The sequence below is a fragment of the Corvus hawaiiensis genome, chromosome 5 (genome assembly GCF_020740725.1).
Source record: "Corvus hawaiiensis isolate bCorHaw1 chromosome 5, bCorHaw1.pri.cur, whole genome shotgun sequence".
NCBI lineage: Eukaryota > Metazoa > Chordata > Aves > Passeriformes > Corvidae > Corvus > Corvus hawaiiensis.
Window position 1 is genome coordinate 19075441 of NC_063217.1, and position 24178 is coordinate 19099618.

The 24178-nt window shown below is 37.5% G+C and overlaps 1 protein-coding gene across 3 annotated transcripts; it reads right to left on the reverse strand.

Moving 5' to 3' along the window:
* Positions 1 to 1908: 1908 nt before the first annotated feature.
* On the reverse strand, positions 1909 to 23273 carry SEPSECS (Sep (O-phosphoserine) tRNA:Sec (selenocysteine) tRNA synthase). Of its 3 annotated transcripts, none has more exons than XM_048304412.1 (11): positions 23098 to 23271; positions 21596 to 21750; positions 19260 to 19378; positions 19013 to 19171; positions 18303 to 18456; positions 13907 to 14009; positions 11612 to 11741; positions 11398 to 11489; positions 4257 to 4350; positions 3566 to 3656; positions 1909 to 2435 (listed from the first exon to the last, which is right to left on the reverse strand). In XM_048304412.1, the coding sequence occupies exons 1-11, from the start codon at positions 23209 to 23211 to the stop codon at positions 2186 to 2188; spliced, it is 1461 nt and encodes a 486-aa protein (XP_048160369.1). In that variant the 5' UTR covers positions 23212 to 23271; the 3' UTR covers positions 1909 to 2185. The 3 variants fall into 3 exon arrangements, with proteins under 3 accessions (XP_048160369.1, XP_048160370.1, XP_048160371.1); XM_048304413.1 differs by lacking the exon at positions 23098 to 23271 and adding an exon at positions 22651 to 22809; XM_048304414.1 differs by lacking the exon at positions 1909 to 2435 and adding an exon at positions 2443 to 3214 and having other exon boundaries at positions 23098 to 23273.
* Between the last annotated feature and the right edge of the window lie 905 nt (positions 23274 to 24178).

The following is a 24178-nucleotide window of genomic DNA, read 5'->3' on the forward strand; positions in this document are numbered from 1 at the left end:
GAGGTCGATGAACTCTTGTTTAGAGCTTTGTTGAAATTTTCAGCTTTGATTGCAAATGGGAAACACTTCAAAGACAGAAAAACCCACAAATCGAGGAAACAGTTCAATCTGTGTTAGAAGTGACTGAATTACTTGCAGCAGACAGTTTATTACGAGACCAAAAAAGGCAGAAATTTCTTCCTCTCAGAGAAGGCAACTGCTGTTTTCTTTATTCAGAATCAGGATACTACTCATCAAAATGCTTATTTTAGCTGCTATCGCACATCTCCCTGAACTCTTGTAGTAATAAGGCTAACATTCACATTCTGCGACTGAGCATAAATTATTGATTTAGATGACCATTCAGGCACCAAACAGCAATATCAAAAAATGGGAAGAAAGGTATCACTGAGGCCTGGTGGTTTTCACTGGCTGCTCCAACATACAGAATACTGAGGCAGTAAGCTGCAGAGATGTGGCTCCAAAGTTTGTGGAAGTTTTACTGACTGGAAAAACTGAGGTACAGCAAGCTCTCATTAAAAAAAAAAAGGGGGGGGGAGGGGAGAGGAAAGAGAGAGAAAGAAAAGACTTACATCTCCTTACAGCCACAAGGGCTCAGTGGCCAAGTTACCTGACCTGTCTCCTAGGATGTGTTTCTACAGCAAACAACACTGTGACTGCAGTCCAGGGAGCTGTACCTGCACAAGCTCCAATCAATCTAACCTGTAACTCCAGCAGTAACAATGTGGAAGCAGCACTTAAGCTTAAGATACAATGGACCTCATTAAGTGAGAGCACCTTCATGATGACTAGCACAGTATTAACTCCCACATACTAGCATCACTTCTTGTATGAATCCATTTGAATGTGCTGGACAGACGATCTCTCAAAAGCACCACTATTTTGATGAAGTGATTTACAGAGGGCTTTGAAGGACATATGTCTCAGATTCCACCCAGCAAAGTAACTAAAATGTTTCCTGACATTTAGAATCATTAATTGTGGTATCCCAAGCAATACTGCATCACAAAGAAAATGTCTTTGAACATTATGCTTACTTTGAACAGTAAATGACATAGAAGCTACGTACAATGTAGTAACCACATTTAAGAACTACACATTTTGCAACCTGCAGCACTGTCACTCCAGTGATATGGAACCTTTGTTTCAGGAACAGACTCTGAATCTATTGTTTGCTTAATGAATTCAAATCAGTAACTGCCCAGAGCCACAGAAACAACAGTGCCAATGGCAAGAGACACTACAAAAATGGAAGTATATACATTTCAACAACAGTAGACTAAAAATGCCAAAATACTCTCATGTCTCACTGGCTCTTAAAACCACTGCATTAATCCTACATGGCATTCCTCCTTTTCAGTGAGTTTTTGATCTGATCACATATCAAATCAGAAGAATGAAAATTAAAAAAACAAAGCCAAACGCCCCCCAATGACTGTACCTCTTCATTCCACAACCCCTGACTTTCAGTATTAAAGCTCCCTTGGGCTGCTGAACAATGCCAATGTTTTCAAGAGCTGAGTACTGACAGGATATGAGGTACTCTAGGTTCCTCTTTGCCACTAGAGACTGACTAGTTGTAGGTAATTCATGACAGGTGAGAACACCTGAAAAACATTACTATTCCAACTCTGTCATTTCCCCATGCAGTTTGAACACTGTATCTAGTAAGTGCTATCCCAACATTTGCATAGAATTTGAAAAGAAATTAAAAGTGACACTTTCACTGATGAAAAACAAAGTATTTTGAGAGCAGAGAAATGTGGTGCTTGGATGGTCTATGCCTAGGAAGGAATTCAGTCACTGTCACAGACAATCTTATTAAACAAAAACATATGAATAAACATCCTGTGATTTGGTAAACACTGGTCCAAATAGCCACACACAGATCGAAAGGCAAACTCTGAGTCTTATATTAACATAAAGCTTTACTTTGGCAGATATTAAGTGCATTTTATACATTGCACAAAACTTGTGTCTGGTTCTTTGTTCTTGGAGAGAGTATCAACTACTTTCTTAAAGCTGAATTCCACCCAAATTTTTATTATTGTTTTCAATAACAAGAATATAAGATCAAGAGTAAATTTCTGCACTGCAGATGCACAGTCCTAACCCAATACAAACCCGACACACTTCAGACACCATCTTGCTACTTCATTTTGCTGTGTTACAAAATCTGTATCTTCTAGTCTTCAAGTTGTTCTGTGGCTGCATTAGAATCACTTATTTCATTTATACACTTTTCTTGCTTTCCTTCTTTTCTAAAGGTCTTCAAACACTTGTCAAGTCTTTTTAGGAATACATCTACATCTTGCTTTTTAATTCCAATTGCTGAGGCAGCATTGAGGTAAGCACAAGGATAGTCATTTGCATGTGACATAAAGCCTTTAAAAGTGTAGTTATTCACAGTTTGCACAGATCCACAGGGAACAACCCTGAAACAAACAAACAAAATAGTGATTCAATTAAAGATGCCTTGACATTTTATGTGGTACCCTAGATTGAACACGATTACACAAATTCCTACTGAAGTAGGGAGTTGCTATTCCTACCACTGATGCTCAACACCAGCATAACTTTTAAAACTGTTGAAATGCCAAGTCAAACAGTGTGTACTACAGAAGAATTACTTATGCAACAAAAGGGAAAACCTGAAACCTTCACATCAGGCAAAGAATTTCAGAGTTTTAACTTCAAAAATTGAAACTCTTGAATAATTTCAGCCAAAGATGGTTAAAATTACAGGACCAGCCAAGGTTAGGACAGGCAAATTAAAAAGAGCATCTAGCCACAGTACATATAGATTTACTGTCATTCATCTGTGCAGGAAGTGGAATAATCCAAGCTAATGAAGCATACCTTCTGACGTGGAAACATTCAGCTCTGCTACAAAAAAATAACATTAAGTCTATGGCAGAAGTGAGCATGGCAGCAGTAATATTCAGATTAAGGATGCTGCCAAAACAAATTTTAAATCATTCTCTTCTTCTAAAAAGGTTTAAACCAAAATCATTAAAAATTATTTGGCTTGCATTTCATTGTAACAGTGTCTCTAAGAATAAATTCAGCTCAGACTGGCTTAGGTTATAGTTTTAAAATTTTTTTATTTTTAACACAATTAGTTCAAGAAAGCAATTTTTTTTTCCATTTTACAAAAAGTTATGTAGGATATCGGAAGCTTATTCCCTTGACATCCAGCATAACCATATTTGTGCTGCAATAAACAAAACAAAGATCTTACACATAAACTACACGATCAGACAACATCTGGAAACTAAATGAAACCAAGGGATACTAGGGAATAACGACACTAAATTAAAGGGGAATAGATTACCTATTTAGGTTACCAAAGTTGACATAGGAAGCCTCACTGCTAACTCAGGCAGGGAGACATTACTAGTCTATAACAGTGATGAAGAAGGGTGATTGCTCTCTAACTTGTTATTGTCAGACTGCCTTTTGTAATCATGATACAATTGGTATAAAACACTTACAGGATTTCATACAATATATGCTAATACACCCCCCACAACTCCCTAGTTTTTTTAATTCATAGTATCCTTACCTTGCTCCAGAAACTTGTCTTGTGAAAAGCATAGATCCAAGCTGGGTAACAGCAGCATCATTAGTTTCATCTAGATTCTTCAGTGACATGGCTAAAGTAACATAAGGTCAGGTTAAAACTGCTACAAAGCTGCTTTTTCTCCAAAGAACCACCACAAATGACAAGTGCTTTCCAATAGCAATAATCTAGCCAAATATTTGTGTTCACATACAAAGAAAAAAAAGAAACACTACATAGAATAATTTTTGATTTTTCCACAAGCTGTCATAGATTATTCTTTGGTTAGACTATATGCAGATTCTACACAGGTGGGCATTTTTATTTTGGTGTTCAGCAGAAACTCTGGTTAGAACAAATACCTTGAGTAGGAATTCCATATTCTCTTTTACAACACTAAGATGATGAGTAAAATAATCATACCCTAATTTATTTTTAAATCTACCTTTTATAAAGTATTACTACATGCTAACATCTTCTGCCTGTCTTCAATTAATTTGTGTCAAATGAATATGTTGGACAGGAGCAAAATAATGGGTCCAAGTTAGTACTCTACTTTTATAGTAGGTTACCTTATTGGGTTCAATTTAGTAGAGTGTAGTGATGTTTAAATATATAGGAATGGTATGTGAAAGTGCATTATGAATCCACAGTATATTAGGTTTTTTTTTTAAGTTAAAACCCCAATAATTACCTAAGGAAATGGGATTATGTGGTGTCTCTAACAGTCTCTCATTGTGGTTATCTGCCAGCTTCTTCAGCTCACATGAAAGATACAAAAACATCTCCTGAAAAAAAAAAAAAGCAGTATTTTTTATTATTAGCTATCAAACAGAGAAAATAGTACCTATTTCACAAAACTGTTAAGTCTCCATTACATCCTACAGGTGCTCAGATGATTCTCTTTTCATGTGTACCAAGTAAGTGGATCAGACAATTCTCTGAAATAATTCTATAAAGGAAACAGCTCCATTTCCTGAACACTGTTCTTATCTCTAAAGCTGATACACAAGTCTCTATCTGGTCTAATATATATGCTTGGGATGTAATTTATTCTCTCTGTGGCCCTGAAACCTAGGGAGGTAAAAAATCTTGAAGAGATTCCCACGCACAGCAGGTCTTACCCCACCCCACTTTTCAAGAGCCTTCCTGTGTCCCAGCCCCTCTAAGCCACTGAGAACGAACTGTTACCATCACAGATGGCCACGTTATGGCAAATGGCTCCTCACTCTGTCTTCTCTCCATTAATACATTCCAGACTAAAAGCAGTATATTCTGTTGCCATGTATCACACAATCACATTTCCCACTAGTGCAGAGACTTCTTTTTTTGTATGACAATAAAAATCCAGTCTCTTAAAGAGGCTATGAATATACATTTGACTGTATTTTGTTTCACACAATACACACTCTCCTGAATACTCAGCTCTGTTGAGCAGTCTGTCCTTTTCTTGGACCCCCCTCCTGTTCAAGCTGACTGTAAGAATGGAAATATCTGAATTTCTGCTATCACTTAATTGGATTGCACCTTTACTGTGAAAGTGTCATAAGACTGAGACTCATAAATACTTTGGCCCAGATACAAGTCACACTGCACATAAAAGGCTGTTTCTCTTACTTCATCTGTATTTTATATCCTCCCTCTTCCCCAGTAGTAATCTATGATAATTGCTCATGCTCTTTCTCAGTTTAATATATTCCTCTTCAGATATCAGCTCAAAACACTTATGGACACAGTGAGAATAAACACCATTCTTCTTATTATATGCTTTAGCTTTTTTTCCATCCTTTTTAATGCTTAGTCTCTCATAAAAACTAGCAAAACCATACAGACACCGGGTAGCCTTTTTAGAAGATATTAAACACCAGATTTCTCCTCTTTCAGGCCATAAAAATTGTCCTGCTTATCTGCTTCAGTGTGCCTGCCTGTTTAAGCATCCTCATCAATTTCTGGACCTGACAAGTGATTTTTCATTCTTTAAATAGAATTACCTCTTCTGTTTGTAGACCAGTATCCTGCTTTGACCTGTGGACTCTGACAGATACAAATTACAGCTTGTGATCAAAATTATGCTTTTGAACAGATCCTCCCCAAGGTCTTATGAAATCAAATGAGCTTTGTGGTACCTAAGTTAGAAGAATGTTACAGCTGCTTTTCTTGAACCACTGCAGGAAACCTCGTCTCCCTTCATGAGCGACTAAATGAACACAGCTCCCCACCTGTACTTCCTAATACCACAGAACGAATTCAGGAGAGAAAAAAGTACCCTCCTACTGTCTAAATAAATTAGGCTATTGATACAACTATCCACAAAAACATAAAGCTTCTGTAATACTTGAAAAAACAAAAAAATTGGGGAGGTATATATGTTTAATTATCAGAACTGGAAACCTGTAAAAAATCATTCTTGTTTCCCATAAATCAAGTGATTTTATGGTTTCAGTCCAGAGTTTATTTACAGTTCACTCAGAGAAGTTGAAAAATATTTATGTTTCAGATGTTCAGACACTTTTGCCTTTCCTCTGGTCCCTCACTGTATATAAGCATATTATTCATTTATTACTTTCCATAATACGCATCACTAATATGCTAGCCATTTTATTAGCTTTTTTTTTGGAATACAAATCATAAATTAATTTGTGCTCCCTCTGCTGGCTACTGACTCCTAAAACTGAAGCAAAGTATTATAGAAATAGACATAAATTGTGCCTACTATGGATATATTACTGGTGAAATTAGTACTGAGAAAAAATATACTGGAACAAGACCAATTTTCAAAAAATATTTGTGTGTTGTATCTAGGGAATTCTCTGATAAATCTCTTTAGTATTGCTGAAAGGAATACTGGAAGTATTACTGAAAGCTGGTATAAAAAGTTACCACTGCATAAAAGTATAAAATTTAATTAAATCTTTTCAATGAAATTAGGTTACTAGATGAGCCTTTACATACATAGGAATTTGTTAAAACAAAAGAAAATGGAAAGATGGCAAAAAAAAAATCCAAGTATGTATTTTCATCAGTTTGACTGAAGCTACATGAACATAAATTCAAAGTTTCCTCTTTTTATGAACAACACTATTTTGCATCTTTCCATTGGAAGCCCTCTAGATATTTTATAGTTTCAGAAGTTTGTTGCAAAATAGATTAACTGCCTTTCCAAAAAATGGATTAAAGCAATATTTTTGTGAGGTCAAATCTATAACCAACCTCCATTATAAAATATTTCTCTTATATGGAAAATTTATAAGCACCCTAAGCAATTATATATAATTGAGCTCTTACATAATAGATTTTCTGTAGCAGGCACTCAAGTTTTCTCCAATGAACCCAACTATTATGCTAAAGTTACACTGAGCAACCCAGGCACTAAATGTCAGTTAAGTTTCATTATTTAATTCACTCTTTTACCTTAGAAACATATCACAAAAACTCATTATGCTAGAGAAATGAATGCTAAACTATGTGGAAATGTCTTTCACTTCTGGTTCTTCCAGCACCTAAGCCAACAAAACACCTTAAAAAGCAAAGAACAAGTCAACAACACTGTATGCATCAAATATGCCAAATAACTCAATGGTTTGGTCAAAACAGTGTACTTTCACATACATATACACAAATATTTTCAAGAAGTATTGTAACAATCATCAAAAATATTTGAATCATACTATATTTACATTATAAAACTATTTTTAATAGAACCTACCCTAGTATGGGTGATTCTTCATTTGTTGCTCCATTGTGATAGGCACTATTATTGCAAATGAAAATAACTAGAGAGAAACAAGTAAGGAAAAAGCCAGTAACTCCAGAGAAAAAGAAGATAGGGGTAATAAGCTATCAGTCCCCTACCAGCTGACAAAGAGGCAGCTGATGAAGGCCAGAAAAGTTTTTGTGCAGGGTTGAAACTATCCTAGCTGGCTCTAACCACCTGTAACACTCTGCCTTCCTCCCCATGTTACTCTCATTTGAAGAGACAAGCTGTCCTCAGGGAACAGCCACAGAGCTGCTTATGGCAGGGTAGAGGACACTGCACAAGAGTCATTTTACAGCCTCTTCACACTAGACACAGACTGCCAGCTCTCCTGTGCTTGCCTGAGACTGATCTGGTCCCATCTTACTTTGCAGCAGCAGCTGTTTTATAATGCAACCATCACAGCCTCTGCTCTGCTTTGTGCCTCAGAATGCCCAGCTGCATCCAAGCTGTGATCTGACCAGGCCACTTGGTGCACCACGCCACCCGTCAGAGAAGCTGCAGTGCTGAGCATGGACACCTACCAGCAGATAAGAGCCTAGAAGAAGCCTTACTTTACTGAAATGCAGCCAAACACATGACAAGCTATTTGTGTTTGTGTGTCACACCTGCATATACCACATACCCCCCTCAGATTCTGTTGCATTGCAGGAATTTTGTTCTGGATTTATACCAGAAAGTTTTAAAAATACGAAATTAATTACAGAACCTTTAAATCTTTATATCATCTGTATCTAACATAAGTGTAATCTAACAGAAAGTGCCCAGTAAGTCTTGCCAATCTGATTTGGTAACAGTCACAAGTTTTGGTAACTCACAATTTTTAAAGGTCTTTCTTAAAAACAGCAATCAACACATTTTCTCTTCAGCATTTGCAAGACCTTGAGTTCAGGGTCCCTGTGACCCATACTTCTCCAACACAGGCTATAAGAATGGAGGCCTCTCTGAAATTTCCACCATGTTTGGCACTTGTTTAACTACACAACACCATATAAAACAGTTCATTTAAACTCATTTGCCTCCAGCTACTCTAAAGTTTGAATATGGTTTGAATACATATACTTCACATGAGGAAAATCCTACAATATTCTCATGTTTGATATGCTACAGTGTAGCAAACCGACTAGAAAAAAAAAGAGGAGCAACAAATGTCTATCTCACTTTGAGAATAGCTGATCTTTTTTACATTTTTAATATCCCTCATGAAATGGTTTTCCTCTTCTTCCATCATAAGTAGAGCAGCAATACAAACTCACACTGAACTGTACAAATAATTTATTCCAATCAGAACAACTACATCAATGATAACTCATGAAACATAAACCCCGTATTTTACTGAATTGTAAAACCCAAACAATTTCCTCCCACTCTGTATGATTTTAAATATTTTAGATACATAGTCCATAAGGACATAAAAATAACTCCAGTTTTAATCTCAGAAAGTATGCAGACAGATGGATACCAATATGAAAAGCTCTATTACATCCCACAGTAACAGAGAAATGCGTTTAAGAAAATGATAATTATCTTGATTGTTAGATTAAAGAAAGTCTAATGAGGAAATCCGTAACTGCTGAAAACAAAACAAAACCATCACCTCTTCAATAATACAGGTAAAATAATTAGTTAAGTCGATTAAAAGGACCATATTGGAAAATAGCAGGTATTAAACCTGGTCTGTAGAGTTCTGAATGTAAACCCTGAATGTAGGGTTCTTGCTCTCCATAAAATTTGACATGACAACTAAGCCTGTTGTTCATGCCATTACACAGTGCAACAACTATATTTACTTCACATGGCCTGGTTTAGACACACACATACATATATGAAAATAGCAACTTTTATGACCTAGAAATGTAAAATACGGGACATAACATAACCTGTACTGAGGCATCAAAAGTTGCTATAAAAACATGACCTTTACATAATGTTATGAGCTCCTTAAAAGCAAAGATATTAACAAATTTGACTATGGACCAGCTGTTATCTGCATTGCAAAAGGACCTAGAATTGCCTACTGAGATCAGAAAACCACTGTTCTAACCATCACATAAAAGTATAAAAAGGAATTCTGAAAATTCAGTACTCCTTCATATCACAACATATAATCTCATACTCTTGGACAATTGCACACTCCACAACTTCCAGCTTGTCAGAAAAATCCCACGCCATGTATACGCTCCTCTCCCTCTTACAATTTCTTCCCTTCCTGTATTAAACAGCTAATCTGTGTAAAAGAAAAACTGGGCAGATTATTTCTTCCTTGCTTGTGCGAGACAAATCTCTTCTCAGTAATATTCTGGTCTGTCTGGCCTAAGCTCAAATAACCTGAAGTAACACCCACACGAATGAGGATCAGGTAAAAAGAGAAAGAAAAAAAAATACCTGAAGCTTTTTATAGCTGATTTTTTTTGTGTGAGTAGGTGCAGCTGCACCGGTATAGAAAGGAGTACTCAATGTCAAGCTATAAATAGTTCCTGCTGGAAGCTTAACAGCTCTGCCTCTGCTTCCTCAGAGTACAGGCAATAAACTATCCCTATTGCATTTTTACAATTCAGGAACAAACACATTCAAGCAAAAATGTTTCTATTTCTATAGCAAATCCAATAAAAGAAACATATTTATGCCGTATAAAGGCTCTGTTTATCGAGAATACTCACATTTGAAATAAAAAGACCTGAAGTTGTAAAAATATAATACTTTATTCACTTCAGAATTCTACTTCCAAGAAAATGAGATGACTCAAAGTATACAGCTATTCATTAAGACATTTATGAAAAAACTATTATTTATGACTTGGACAATATTTCTACTGTCCTTTATACATCTGCTACTGGTAAAAATCTAGCATCAAAATCAGCTTTGTAGAAAAAAATAAATTCACTTTAGATTCCTTTGGACATAAGAGTAAAGGGGAAAAAATACAATTTGCTTTTAATGAAGACACAAAACATACATGGCAATACATACAACAGTCCGCAATAAAATTTTGCAGTAGAGGCAAAAGTGGTAACTGCTTTCAGTGTTTCACAAGCTGTTCTCACTTTAGTTGCACAGATCACTTCTTAGTCACTGTAAGGCCACTAAGTTGGTTTGGTTTTCTATAGTCTAGCTATTCCTATGGCATCTCAGTTCCAGTACAGAATTTATGGATGCCTCTATAAGCAGCTAGAAATTAGTCAAAGCATCCAGAACTACTGCTCTGCCACATAATCAGAGACAGCAGCAAGCTGTCAGCAGGAAACAATCGGAACACAGTTTTCAAATAAAATAATGAAACAGATAATGCATAGTTAAAAATTATTAATGTAATAGTACTTAATTCATAGCATTTCCTTATATAAAGCCTCTATAAAAAGAATCTTCTGTATTACTACATAAAGAGAGAAAAATCCGGTATGTATTTATTCCAGAATTAAGGATAACTCAAGATATACAAATTCCAACCTGACATCCACTGGATTTTTGTGCAGTGCAATTATACCCAACTTAAAACCCATAGTCTGTGAAAAGCAGAGAAGAAACTTAGCTGTGTGTCTAGATGAATACCTAAAATGACAATACTTTCCTCTTTTTGTGGCAATGCACAGTATTTATAACCCAACCAGAAGCTGTGAATCTCCAGAGAATGTGGTACAGAAACATTTAATTAAGCACTATTATAGCACAAAGGCACAACAGGGACAAAAGAGGAAGAGCACAGACCCTGGGTTACTCTGAGTGTCCAATCTCCTGTCCTTGAAGCAGTGTGACCATGATAACACAGTACAGTATTTCTCCATTTAAGTTTTTGTGGACAAAATTCTACTATATTAGTCACACTTTGGAACAACAAATATGAATACTGTACAAGATAGTACAGGACCTCAGTTTAGCTTCCTGGTTTGAACAAACAACAACATGGAAATCATGCTTACTCGTGAGCACCATTTAGACAAGAAGTAATTATATCAGACTTTCCAGATTCAGACTAAGTTCAATAGCTTTCTAGACAGAAACTGGATTTACTATACAAAGCAGTTTTGCAACAAGACTTTGTTACAGCTGACTTCAAGAAAATACTGCTTGCCAAAAAGCTTACCTTTCTCTCTTTCAGTAACTTTTTGTAGCCACTGGTTCCCAGAGACAGAAGTGTAATGAGGACATCTAAAGAAGGAGATGCAGATGCTCTTCCTGAAAAAAAACCCCAATATACAGATTAAAGTGGCAAAAATAAATTTTATGTGAAAGAGAGCTGATAATCAAGTTTTCTACAGTTATTTTGTATGGCTGACATCAGTCCATGAACTAGTTACCTGGATACATTTTGCTGATCTCCTGAATGAAGGACTCCCTGAAGCCAGCAATGATAGCACCACCTACTGGAACCATAAAGTTTTTGTCCAAGCTCTGAACAAAAGCATCTATTCTGCCAACTCGAGCACCCTTTATCAAAAAGGACAAAAAATAAAAGCCACAGCATACATTAGAAAAAAAAGGAAACGCGATAGCATCATAACTATATAAAAGTGTGGCTAAAATAAATATAATTCCTGAAACTCTCAGATACTGCATTTCTGATCAAACATAAAAATCAGGGTATTATGTTTTTTTAGCACTGCTTACTATTACTACCGTTGTCTGCTTAACATAGTACCTTACAAATTCCCATGTTGCTGTGATTTAAAATATCAGTTTTAGTTCCTGCAAGTCTAAGTGTAGCTTCTTTTCAACAACAACCAAAAAGAAACCCCTCAAAATTTAACAGGAATTACACAGTTAAAACTGTTAAACCCCAAACACTTTCTACAAGTCTCACAATAAAAGGCTACAAGTTAATGCTTCATTAGCAAAGCTTTTTTCAATACATACATAAATTTGCAATAAACAAACAGGCTTGTTACAGCACTCCTTCTAAGGCTGCTTTCAAAATCAAGATTCAAGTAACTTCTTATAGCAGACATCCCCCACATCCTTATACCTAACCACACATATTTTCAAAGGAAAAAATGTAGATTCTGCAGTACATCTTCAATTTGAGTAGCATGCAACTGTGAACTGTACAATTTAAAAGTATGCAGCATAAGAGAACCTGAAAAGTAGGTTAAACTGCATACATATTAAAATACATGCAAATACACATATTTTCAAGACTACATACTAAATGCAAGAAGTAGAAACAGAGTTAATACCTATGGCAAATAGGCTGAAAAAAGCAGAGCCAACTAAACCTCATTTATTAGTTCTATGTTTTGATAGCTTAATGCACAGGAGATAGGAAGAAGCACTCCAAGTTTGTCAGCTTTTTGATGGGAACATGAATGCCAGCAGCTACCATTTGATTTAATTGACAGGCGACCACCAGAGGAAAAGCACAACATGAAATGGTCTCAAAAGCTTTTTCCTGTGGTACTCTTGCAAGTTCTATTCACACTGTGCTCAGCATGTACATATTCCTAAGTACTCATTAATAACTACTTTCACATAAACAGAAAATTTTCTAGCACACAAAATAAACTTTGTAAAAAAACGCAAAACAAATCAGAGCTCAAATGTATACATTTGCATAAGCAAGGAACAAACAACCTACCAAGTCTAGAAAAAATACAGAAACAAACCGCAGTAAAAATTCTATTTGTAGCATTATAGTCTGAAATGTTTATCATTAGAACATTTCATGCAGCAAAACCCAGCATTTCCACAGCCTCATTCATGTTAGTTTCTCACTAAACTTGTGCAAATTAAATACAATAAACACGTCCTAAGTACATTACAAATAAATCACATACCATTTTCTGTTTCATAAACTCCCTCAGTCTTTCAAGATTTAGAAATGCCAACATGATATTTCTGTCACAATTGTACATTAAACTCATCTGTGTCCTGATAGCAATGTCTTAGCAATCAGAAAAAAAGATGACTAGCATATTTAAAATTACTAATAGTTCAGGATCCTCTGGATTCTATTAAAATTTAACCCCCTATTCTTTTGAATAGGTAACAGAAAAGAGAATATTGAAGAACAATGCACATACAATACAATGAGGAAAAATGCAAGAACTCTGTTTCACGATTGATTTGACTGATTATCAAGCAACATCCTCTTCAAACTAAACAGAAATGAAACTTTTTTGAACATAACATTGAACTTAAACCAGTTTCCTCAGCCATTCTCTGTGCCAACAATATTTTAACAGTGACAACATCTATCAAGTGCTGCTGTAGAATCCTGCAATTGAAAATCTGTAACTCATCCCGTTGAAGGCTTAATTTCTATTCAGGTATGATCCATTATGCCACTTTTAGTCAACAACATAAGGAAATATTTTAAGAAAGCTTATTAAGGACATTTTTCCATTATGAAAGACACATGAACATACACAAAACCTAAATAAATTTAGGGTTACATAAAAAGCACATAATAGAAACAACTATTATGTTTAAATTCTATTTTTGTCTGTTTTGCTTTCTCAGAAAATTGTTCAAATATCAGACATGCATGGGATTACTCTCAAAGCTACAAAGTATCTCATAAAATTTGCTAGGTTGTCTACAATCACAGATTTACTTATACTTGCTAAAAAATATTATTGGAAATACACAGCTCCTACCTGCTGGATAAGATGCATACATTTTGAAGACTGAAGTCCATATGCATTGTTGACAATATGTGGAATGTCATAATTAGCACAAATCACAGCCAGTTCCTCCAGCCTGAGAGCATAAAATTGTAATTTAGAGAAGCATTGATTACTGTAGCTCATCTTAGAAGTCAGACCATTAAAAGACTGAGAGGTCTACAAGGAAGTCAGAATGACAAAAGTAACTTTTTTGATTAGTACCTCAAGGCAGTATTTGTCATCTTAAGCTATAAAACTTAAGATGAAAATTCTATTGGCTTTTACATACATTGTAAATTGTTGATCTAGCCTGAGACTTTTCTTGCTTCACTTTAAGTTTTGTCTGGACACCAGTAAATATATCCCAAACCATTCTGCTTTAGATATAAGCTTTGTTTTTTGTTACTTTAATGTTAACTAACATAGCTTTAGCTAGTTACTTCTTTCTTTTTCTCTAATATTCAACGTAAAAAATAGTCTATAGTAGTTTCAAGAGTGTCTTGGGAATCAAAAGCATCCTATAACAGGAAGTTTTTACATGTTTCTGTTTATTTCAAAGAACTAGCATTCGATCCTTTGGCTGGAATCTCACTTGCATGTTTCTGACAAACTGATTAGGAGAAAAGAAATTCTTTAAAGGACTGGAGGGCCCTCAAATGTCTGAATGTGGACATCAACAAATTGAAAATTTTTTCAGCTGTTTACTCTTCACTTGCCTTTAGAACCCCCTGAAATCACAGTGAGCTCAACCTGTATTGATTAATCAGTCAAATTAAGATTTATGCAAGCACACTGATCATTTAAAGTAAGATCATTCGGCATTTTAAACATACATATACGCAGTAGCCTTTTCTGAAGCACTCCAATCATGCTGTATTTTTAAAAAAATTACTCATGATTTTCCCCAAACTTTTGGATGTATTTTGAAATAGAATCTATTTGAAAAAAATTAGGCAATATAAAATAATTTAAAGTGATGATAAAGGTAATATTACCTTTAAAAAAAAAAAATCGGGAAACTCTACTTCCAATGCATTTTTACTCTATCTCCTTCTGTACAGCTTCTCACTGTAATTTACTGACATACATATAAAATGTGACGGAGTATGAAAATGTTTTCCAAGAGGTGGCATTCCTTTGCATTCTATTTCTATTATATTGTCTGGTGTTGCTCTGCAATGCAAAATTCTGCTGCAAGTGTCATTAAATTTCCTTAGGAAATCATCATCACCATATTATCTTTAAAAAATCAAAAGTACTTTATGATTAGGAAACACCAGTAATATAATGTACATACTGATCTTCTACAGTCAAGATATTTGTCAGGTGCTGCATGTTCAATAATTTTTCACATTTATCAACATAGAATCACAAAATATTCTGAGTCAGAAGGGACCCACAAAGATCATCAAATCTAACTCCTGGCCCTGCACAGCACAATCCCCAAGAGTCACACCATGTGCCTGAGAGCACTGTCCAAATGCTTCTTGAACTCTGCCAGGCTTGGTGCAATGACCACTTCCCTGGGGAGCCTGTTCCAGTGCCCACCAACCCCCTGGGTGAAGAACCTCTTCCTGATATCCAACCTAATCCTCCCCTGACACAACTTCAGGCCATTCCCTTGGGTCCTGGCACTGGGACCACAGAGGAGAGATCAGTGCCTGCCCCTTCTCTTCCCCTCATGAGGAAGTTGTAACTGCAGTGAGGTCTCCCCTCAGTCTCCTCCAGGCTGAACAGACCAAGTGACCTCAGCTGCTCCTCATACGGCTTCCCCTCATTAACAGAATACTTGAGGAAACATAACAATATGTAGGGCAAAGCTTTTGCCTTCTGATCTGCTGCTTCTTAGACTCATTCCTCACCTTCTAGAGAGACTCAAAGGAACATAGTTTCCCTCTTACATGCTTCTTTTCAAGCACAGGCAGAGAATTTCACCAAACTAGAAACACAGAGGGTATACAGCTATGTATGTTCATCTTTCTCACTTCTTGAAAATCAAAGGAGCAATAACCTATCTTCTACAAGTACTGAAAACAGAAAAGTCTTTTTTCCTAAAAATATTCTATTGAACAATTAGATCCATTTTGCAATACAGAGTGAGAATGCTAAAGTTTGAAGAGAATGTGATAGTATGCAAGAGAAGCAATCAATAAACAGCACCTGTCTGTACCTGCACCTGCTTCCAAGGCCTAGAATGCAGCACTGAAAATGCTACTAATCATATAATTAAAATAAAGCATTAATTTAAGTTCGCTACTGAAGTTCCGAATAGTCACAAATAGAGAAATATTTCCCAGTTTATTCTTCCTTTCTTTCTCTCCTGTTTGTTAAAGTTAATGAAAAGAAAGCTTTGTTCTTTTTTTCTACTACTGAAAAGTAAAAAGATACGGAATTCTGCTAAGCACATAAACCAATTGAAAAGGACACTTCTCCCCTTTGGTTCTCTTAAATACAGTAGTTTTAGAAACACCTCAGAGCAACAGCAGGTAAAATACTGTCTGAGAACTGATGCCTCTCTGAGAAAGAGAGTTTATACACTAGAGAATTACTCCCACAGAGTTAAACAATACTTCAAAGGAGAGCCATAGGTACATTAGCCATAAAACTACTTAAAATTATAAAACATGACCACCACAACTAAATAAAGCCTTACAAATGCAGATATTTAAAAACAGACATTTAAAACTGCACCCTCCAGAAATGCTGTCAAGGTTTTCCTTCCTACAGGAAGATGAAGGTTATGGCCTTCAACAGTTGACAGTTTCCTTTAAACAGAAAGTACATTCAAATCTTCCTATATCTGTGGTATATCATAACATAGTGCCACTACCTAATAATTCATCTCTTAGTGGTAGAGGACAAAACAATCGCAGCATGTCAAAAAGAGGAAGCAGATAAGGAGAAGGTTCATTTACCCAAGCTGTAAAACAGACCATTCAATTTTGATAGCTGTGATTTAAGTTAGACAATAAATCTGCAAGTCAACTTCAAGCAATGTTCATAGTATTCTGACAGAATTAGATAGTTTTAACTCTCATCTTTCCCTCTAGCAGCAAGGTTAACCTATGATGAATACCGGGGCTTTTTTTAAGCTACGAAAAGAAAGTGAAATATATCTTTACTTGCCACATTTCAGAGCCAATAACATTTCTTTCCTGTTCTTGTGAATAGACAACTAATTTTTCCAAATAACGAAATAATTAACAAAGAAGCACACACTGCAGAGGAACTCTAAACAAGTGTCTTCAATTTCATGATAAATTAAAAACAGTTAAAGAGAAATTACTGAGACACTACATATAAAACCATGTTTAAAAAGTCATCCTATTAGTATTTCCTATTTCAGCAAACTACATACAAGCCCACAAAAATACACCTGTTCAGTTGTAAAACCTAAGGAATTTTTTGCTTTATTTTCTTAAGCAAAGAGAGAAAGCAGGTTTTGCAAATGGTCATTTTGGACAAATGACTCAATATACCAAGTACTTCAGGCACCTGTACTCCAGCAAGTCACCTTCAGATTGAGAAATATTTCATAACCAATGCACAGGTTGAAATAATGTGTCAAATATTCTATTTCCTCTCTAAAACTGCAGTGTTCATCTCAGCTTCAGCTAGAGCTTGAATGAAATCTTTGTAGCAACTTCAGAAGTTATGTGTATGGACACATAATATTAGGAAAGAACGCAATGTATTTAAAATTTGTTTTAATGGTAATTTAGCCACTGGAAGTTTTAAGTAGCATCATCATGCAATCAGGCAGCAAATAGTGAAACCAAGGCACAGCAGGGCAAATTGTATCTTACAGTCATACAACACACCTGCCCCAGATGCTTCCAAGAGTTTCCTTTCATTGGTGTATCTTAATTGCCCTTATAAACATCAGTATAATACAGGAAAGAGTAACTCAAGCTGACTTTAAATTTAGCTGTAGCTTTTTTCTTTTCTTTTTTGTAACCGTTAACAGCCTAGCAAAATTGATCACAGGCTGGAGGAGAAGAGTAGAGAAGGCAACAGGAACATTAAAACATGGCATTAGCTATGGAGCTACATTTCCTGGATTATGTCTCTCTGAGAGTCTACTTTTACTACTTCCATGAAATTTTAAGAAAACCACTAGCAAAATGACATTAATTTCACAACAAGAGACCATCATTAACCTCACCTATATGACGTGAGAAAAACCTTCTCTGTAATTCTCACCTTTTTAATATATTTTTCTGGAAGGGGATTAAAGTACCTTTGCTAACTGTTGGCAGAAATAATTTTAGCAAGATGGATGGTCAAAACATGGAAGTTTTGGTTGGTTGGGTTTTGTTGTTGTTGTTGGGGGAGGATGTTTATTTGTTTTTACAGAAATAACACACATTTTACAAAGACTGCTTACCTATCAGGTACCCTTGGAGCAAAGCAAGATGTTGTAGAATGCACACAAAGAATATTTTCAGCACCAAGAGCCTTGATTTTGGTCTCCACTGCTTCGAGGTCTGTCCGTAGCTCATCACCTTCTAATACATTTTCTATCACCACAGGCTCAAAACCTGACCAAAAAAAGCAAGACCTGAATGTAACTCAACAAATCTCTGACTAATTTTGGGGGTTGAGTTCCAGTATACGTTTGAAAAACACTTCATGATACTGTTGTTTTAATAGATGCTAACAGAAAAGACTGTGCAAATCAGACAGACTGTCATCACCTTCTGATCACAATTCCTAGGACACAAGTTTTTGCATAAATTCAAGAGAGAGAGAGAGATTTGAACCATGAGCTTTGGTTTTACATAAATCTAAGGACAGCATATTAAGCATCTTACTCTGAGGGCAAACTGTAACTTCCTTAGTATTGTGTTCTCATTTGACTATTTTATACACCTCTGTACCACAGCACACACCTGCATTTTGCAAGGCATTAGGAAGGCAGCATACATGTCTTAATTATATGTTGGAAATCAGGAGTGCAGAAATAGAGCAGAGCTACCAGGAGTTAAGCCTTTTTTGTATCTTACTGTAAGGATATGAATTGATCACTCTGATAGTTGGAAGTTTCGTATCTGTTAGAAGAACACACACTGTGTAATCAATCAGTTACCTTCTTACCTGCAGTTATCATTGATTTAAAGCAAGATTTCTGGTCTATACGAGGCCAGATAATGTATTTTGCCTTTGGTCTCTTGTGCCTCAATGTTAAAAAACACAGAGTTAGACTCATGCCTGTTGCCATAGGAACCACAAAGCAACCAGTCACTGTCCGGACACCTGCACAGAAAAAGCAAGTCAGAAATCAACATGAGGAACCCATGATGTAACTTCACAAACAACAGATATTTTTCAAATTTACACCTACCAGCCAGTTTTATAACATCCAGAACTACTGAATTAGTAAGTTTGTTCAAAAGGCTTGAACCTGCAGCCTTAGGCTGTACTGCAGAAATATCACCCGATCTTCCAATTCCATGAATCAACCTAAACAAAAGAAGTTGAAAACACACATCAAGTTTTTTCACATTGCAATTCTTGTTGACTGAAGAGAATTTAATTTGATAAACAATTGTGGAAAACTTTGTACCCAATGCAACATCAATATCTGCCACAATGAATTCCATTTTAACAAACAACACATATTTGTATGAAATTTTGGGGTTTTTTTTTAACAGTAGATTAACAATGTTCCTGCATGCAAGCAAAAACTTTGAGAAGACCCATAGTAGCAACATCTTTAGCATCTGGCAAGTTTACTTTTAAGTGCACCTCAGCACTTCTTGATGTTTGTTGAAACAGCATTATAAATGCTGACATGTTCAGACACACAACCAAGGAAAACAAAAATGAGTTGTCTACAGTGTAGTGTAGCATAGACATAGTGGTATTATAGATACTTTCTTGACAAATGCTTCATCTTCATGTGGCAAGGAAATAACACATACTGTGACAAATACATAGCGATACATATCTATATATACACATATATATGTATCGCTTTGCCCATCTTATACATCTTCACTTCATCTATCATTTTGCTATTCTATGTTATCTATCATGGAATACCATGTCTCTCTGCATTCTGTTTATAAATTATGGTTATATCAAACATTATTTAGTTCAGGAGTGGAGGATCCTGAAGTAATTTATAAAATACAAGCTTACAGAACTAACTTCACCCATGGCTGAAAAGTAGCAGCTGATCAAGTAAGCTAGTAACAGTATACACCTACTTATAGCTTTAATTCTGTTTTCGTCTTGGCAAAGAGTAAAATGTAGTCCAATGAGTGTATGACATTCAGAAGCATGGTTTTACAGCTTAAATTTATTTTCCTGTTTCAAGTACTAAGTTGAAATCAACAAACACTTGGTAATTAATTGAAATTTACACATAATCCTCACTCCACCTAAAATATTTTCCTCCCTCATTCTTGCTATGTTCTTAATAACTGTCTCATATCAGTACTTTTTATTTTGTGCACGTAGGTACTCCTTCCTAAGGACTAATCCTCCCTAAGACTGAACCTTTATTAAGCTAAAAGGAGAGACAGCTTGAAAACCATCTCCTGCTACCTCCATCACTCCCAAAGTCACCTGTAAAACTTATTGCAGAAATAAATGGAGGGGAGGACACCTTGCTATTGCTTACACAGGTGACGCAAGATGCCAGGTGACAGAGCTGCCCTGGAACAACAGAAGCTGAACACCAGTTCAGGCTCCCTCTGGCCAGAAGCCAGGCATGCTTTCTCCAGTGCTGTCCAAAAGCAGAACTTCCTCAGATATCCTCCCCTCCCCTACCATGCATATCCTAATCTAGAGAGCTGTACACAAAACTCAAAAAGCCAAACTGATGCATTACTGGACTTCTCCATGAACTTCTCGTGATACTGTAGGGCTTATGAAAGCCATCAAGCCTAAGTAACTCAACCTCCATAAGGTAAAGCTTACTAAATTTCTAGCCTCTGTTTTTGTGTTTATCTTTCAAGGAGAAACACCCTGGAATTTTCACTTTGTTTCACTCCCGTTGGATAAAACATCACAGCAAGGTACTCAGCACAGAACTCAAAACACATGCAAAAAAAGTATATTCGTAAAGAAATTAACGTAGCGCCTCTAAAATTATAGCATCCAACATGCCCATTAAGTGTCAGAAGGGCTACAAGCTAATAAAAGCTCTTTTTGTCTTTAGAGATCTCCTTACTTCATATAAAATCGATTATAGATGGACTGGGGTTTCCTCTACCTATCAACTAATCACATTATAAAGCTATTAACAAATACGACAACATACAAAGAGCTGTTCACTATCAATGTTCAATATTGTGCAACTACAATGTACAGTAGTTTTTAATAATATACAGATGAAAAGCTGCACCTTGTTATAAAAGACATGTATGGCATTATAGATTATTTTAAAACAGCAAGATCTCTACTTCCCTTGCAGAGGACAACTCAACTTCAGCTTATACAAATTCAGCATACAGGACATAATCCTGACAAAGCATTTTTGCTTCTTTTAAGACTTTCTAATGAGTTATTAAATGAAAATTTAATGTAGAAAGCTGTATCAATTAAATTATTGCATTATATTATTTGCCTCAAACGCTACCAAGGTCTTAGATAAACAAAACCACAATAAAATATGCCATTGGAAAGTATTAATAATAAACCTGAATAATTCAAATTGTCAATAATTTGTACCTGTAATGCCTTCGGGCAACAAGCCCTGACACCACTCTTCCTTCCCTTTCACCAACGCCACAGTTGCCCAGGAAGTTATTGCTATCCATTATAGCAAGTTCATGAAGAAACAATTCAATGGTACTTTCATCCCATCCATCTTCAGGACATTTCCCCTTAATAATATAAAAGTAAATACAAAACTTGGAAATGAAAAATGAACAAAACTTAATGCAACTTGTTTGATTATTGTTACTCTCCTTTTTCATGCTAAACAGCAGTTTGTATTTTCATTATGCTCTTTTATACTATCTAATGTTATGAACCTGTATTCAGAGAAAAGTTAAATAATGATTTTTCCATGTATTAAGTACAAGTACATTAGCATACCCCAACATTAAAACAATCAGGATATTTTTCACCTTCAAGTGTTCTTTATGGTACACACAAAACCACTGCAGGGCATACATATTAATTACTCCCTACAAGACTATAGATTATTTGATGTATTCTCTAGACATGATGTACAACTACAAGAATTCAACAGAGAAAACTGCACAAAAGGGAATATATTCAGATATTAGAGAACCAAAAACAGGAGCAGAAGGGAAATACAGTTTTAATGTAACACATCTTCCTATCTACGCATTTTCCTTTCTAGTTATTATCTAATAGGGAAGGAAACCATTTCCAAAATATGTCAAAACCCGCAACCAGAAACATGCTCTTTCTTGTGCTCTTTACTGCATTAACAACTGCACCCATCTTTGCCAATTGCAGACAAGATTCTCAAAGGACAGGGACCCATAAAACCATGAAGATTGTTATAGGTCCAGAGGATTTTTCAAATGCCCCAGTAACAAAACAGCTAGTTCAGTAAATCTGATTAGTTTCTGAAGTGTAGTATCAAAGTTAAGTTGGAAACAGTCGATGACATGACCGAGGATGCTCAAGAACCGAAATATTTGCTAATTCATTGACAATGATTTTTATACGCTGGAAGCAATGAAATACATTGCTTTGGCACCTTACAGGTACCACTTTTTACCTCGTGTAACAATGTGTTAATATCTTACTGTTTTAAAACATTCATTTAACCGTTCTCTGTGCCTTTCTCGGCAAATGCACAACCCAGGGCAGTATTTTTTTTTTTTTCCTCCCAAACGCGGCCTTTTGTTCTGCGGCTCCGTAAGGTTTCTCCCGAGCCGCCGGCCAGACACCGCGGTGGCGCCGTGCCAGAGGGCAGCGAGTCCGTGAGCCCGGGCGGCCTGCGCGCTCACGGGGCTGCGCGGGGCCGCCGCGGCCCTGCCCGGGCGGGGGGGCTTCCCCGCCGAACCCGGTTGCTCGGAGGGCCGGCGGGCGGCTCCGGGCCGCTCTGCCTGCTCGGATCCCGGTGAGCGGAGGGCAGAAGGGCAGCTCTGCCCCACAGCAGACGGTGGTGCACGGAGACCGGGCTGCTCAGGGCAGTTGTACCCCACTCGGCTCCCGGTGCGCAGCGGCGGCGGGGGCGGCGGCCCCATTACCTGCTCCAGCAGCGCCCGCAGGCGCAGCTCGTGCGCGCGGCGGCCCTGCGCCCCCTGGCGCACATAGGCCGCCGTCACCAGCCGCTCGCTGCAGCCCTGGTTCTCCGCGTTCATGGCGGCCGCCGCCGCTCCCCCTCCGCGCCGAGCGGGCCACTGCGAGCCGGGCACTTCCCGCCGGGAAGGGGCGGGCAGAGGCGGTGCGGTGCGGCGCACGCAGCTCCGCGGAGCTCCGGGGCCCCGCCCCGCCGCCGGCTCCGCGCAGCGGGCAGCGCTCCGCGGGGCCGCCCCCGCCCGGCCCTTCCCGGCCGCTGGGTGGGGCTGGGCCGCCCACGGTACAGGTGCGGGGCCGCGATGGAGCGGATCCGAGCTCGGAGTCTGTCACCGGCCGCATCCCCCTGTGAGGGGCAGCCCGCCAGAACCCAGACTGCTGGGCTGGAAAGAGCCTATTCGTGGGCTGTTTTTCGCTGCCCCTCAGAGGCTGTTGAGAACAACCGGGTACCTCTCCGGTGTTCCCGCGAGGGCGAGGGCGTTCTTCGCTCCTCGGGACGTGTTTGTGGGCACAGGTGGTTGTGGGACGGTCCTCAGGGAATAGCAGCAGACTGCTAGGGCTGGGGGCGTAGGCCAAAACTGCATCACAGGGACAAAGACAAGTTACTCAGAGAGACCTAACATACATATATACGTACATACATACATATATATATATAATTTTTTTTCCCCTCCACAACTTGGGAAAAACCAGTTACACCAGCAGGAGATCTGGGCCAGGCTTTGCAACTTTACTAGGAACTGCTCGTAAAGCCTCAGCAGGTGGAAGCTTCCCAGGAGCAGGGGGACCCGGCCGCCGTCGCTGTCCTTTGCCCCCAGGCGGCCACGGGGACTGGCAGGTTCCCATTTACCTTTTTGAAATAACTAGTAGCGAGTGTACAAAAATTGAAGAGGCGCGTTAAGTACGCGGTGTGTTTGTTCCAATGTTTAATTATAACCAGCCTGTACCTGGTCAACTGAATCCGTTTATGAAATCTTATCTGATTCTTCTGTTTTACAGTTTTAAGCTCAGACGGCTAATTGGCATGGGAAG

Excerpts from the sequence above, each read along its gene's own strand:
- SEPSECS (XM_048304412.1), bottom strand. The coding sequence starts at position 23,211 with ATGAACGCGGAGAACCAGGGCTGCAGCGAGCGGCTGGTGACGGCGGCC. Across the intron at positions 19,172-19,259 it reads GGATGTTATAAAACTGGCTG|GTGTCCGGACAGTGACTGGT; the intron begins GTAGGTGTAAAT and ends TTTTCTGTGCAG. Across the intron at positions 11,742-13,906 it reads GTATGCATCTTATCCAGCAG|GGTGCTCGAGTTGGCAGAAT; the intron begins GTAGGAGCTGTG and ends TTTTTGATAAAG.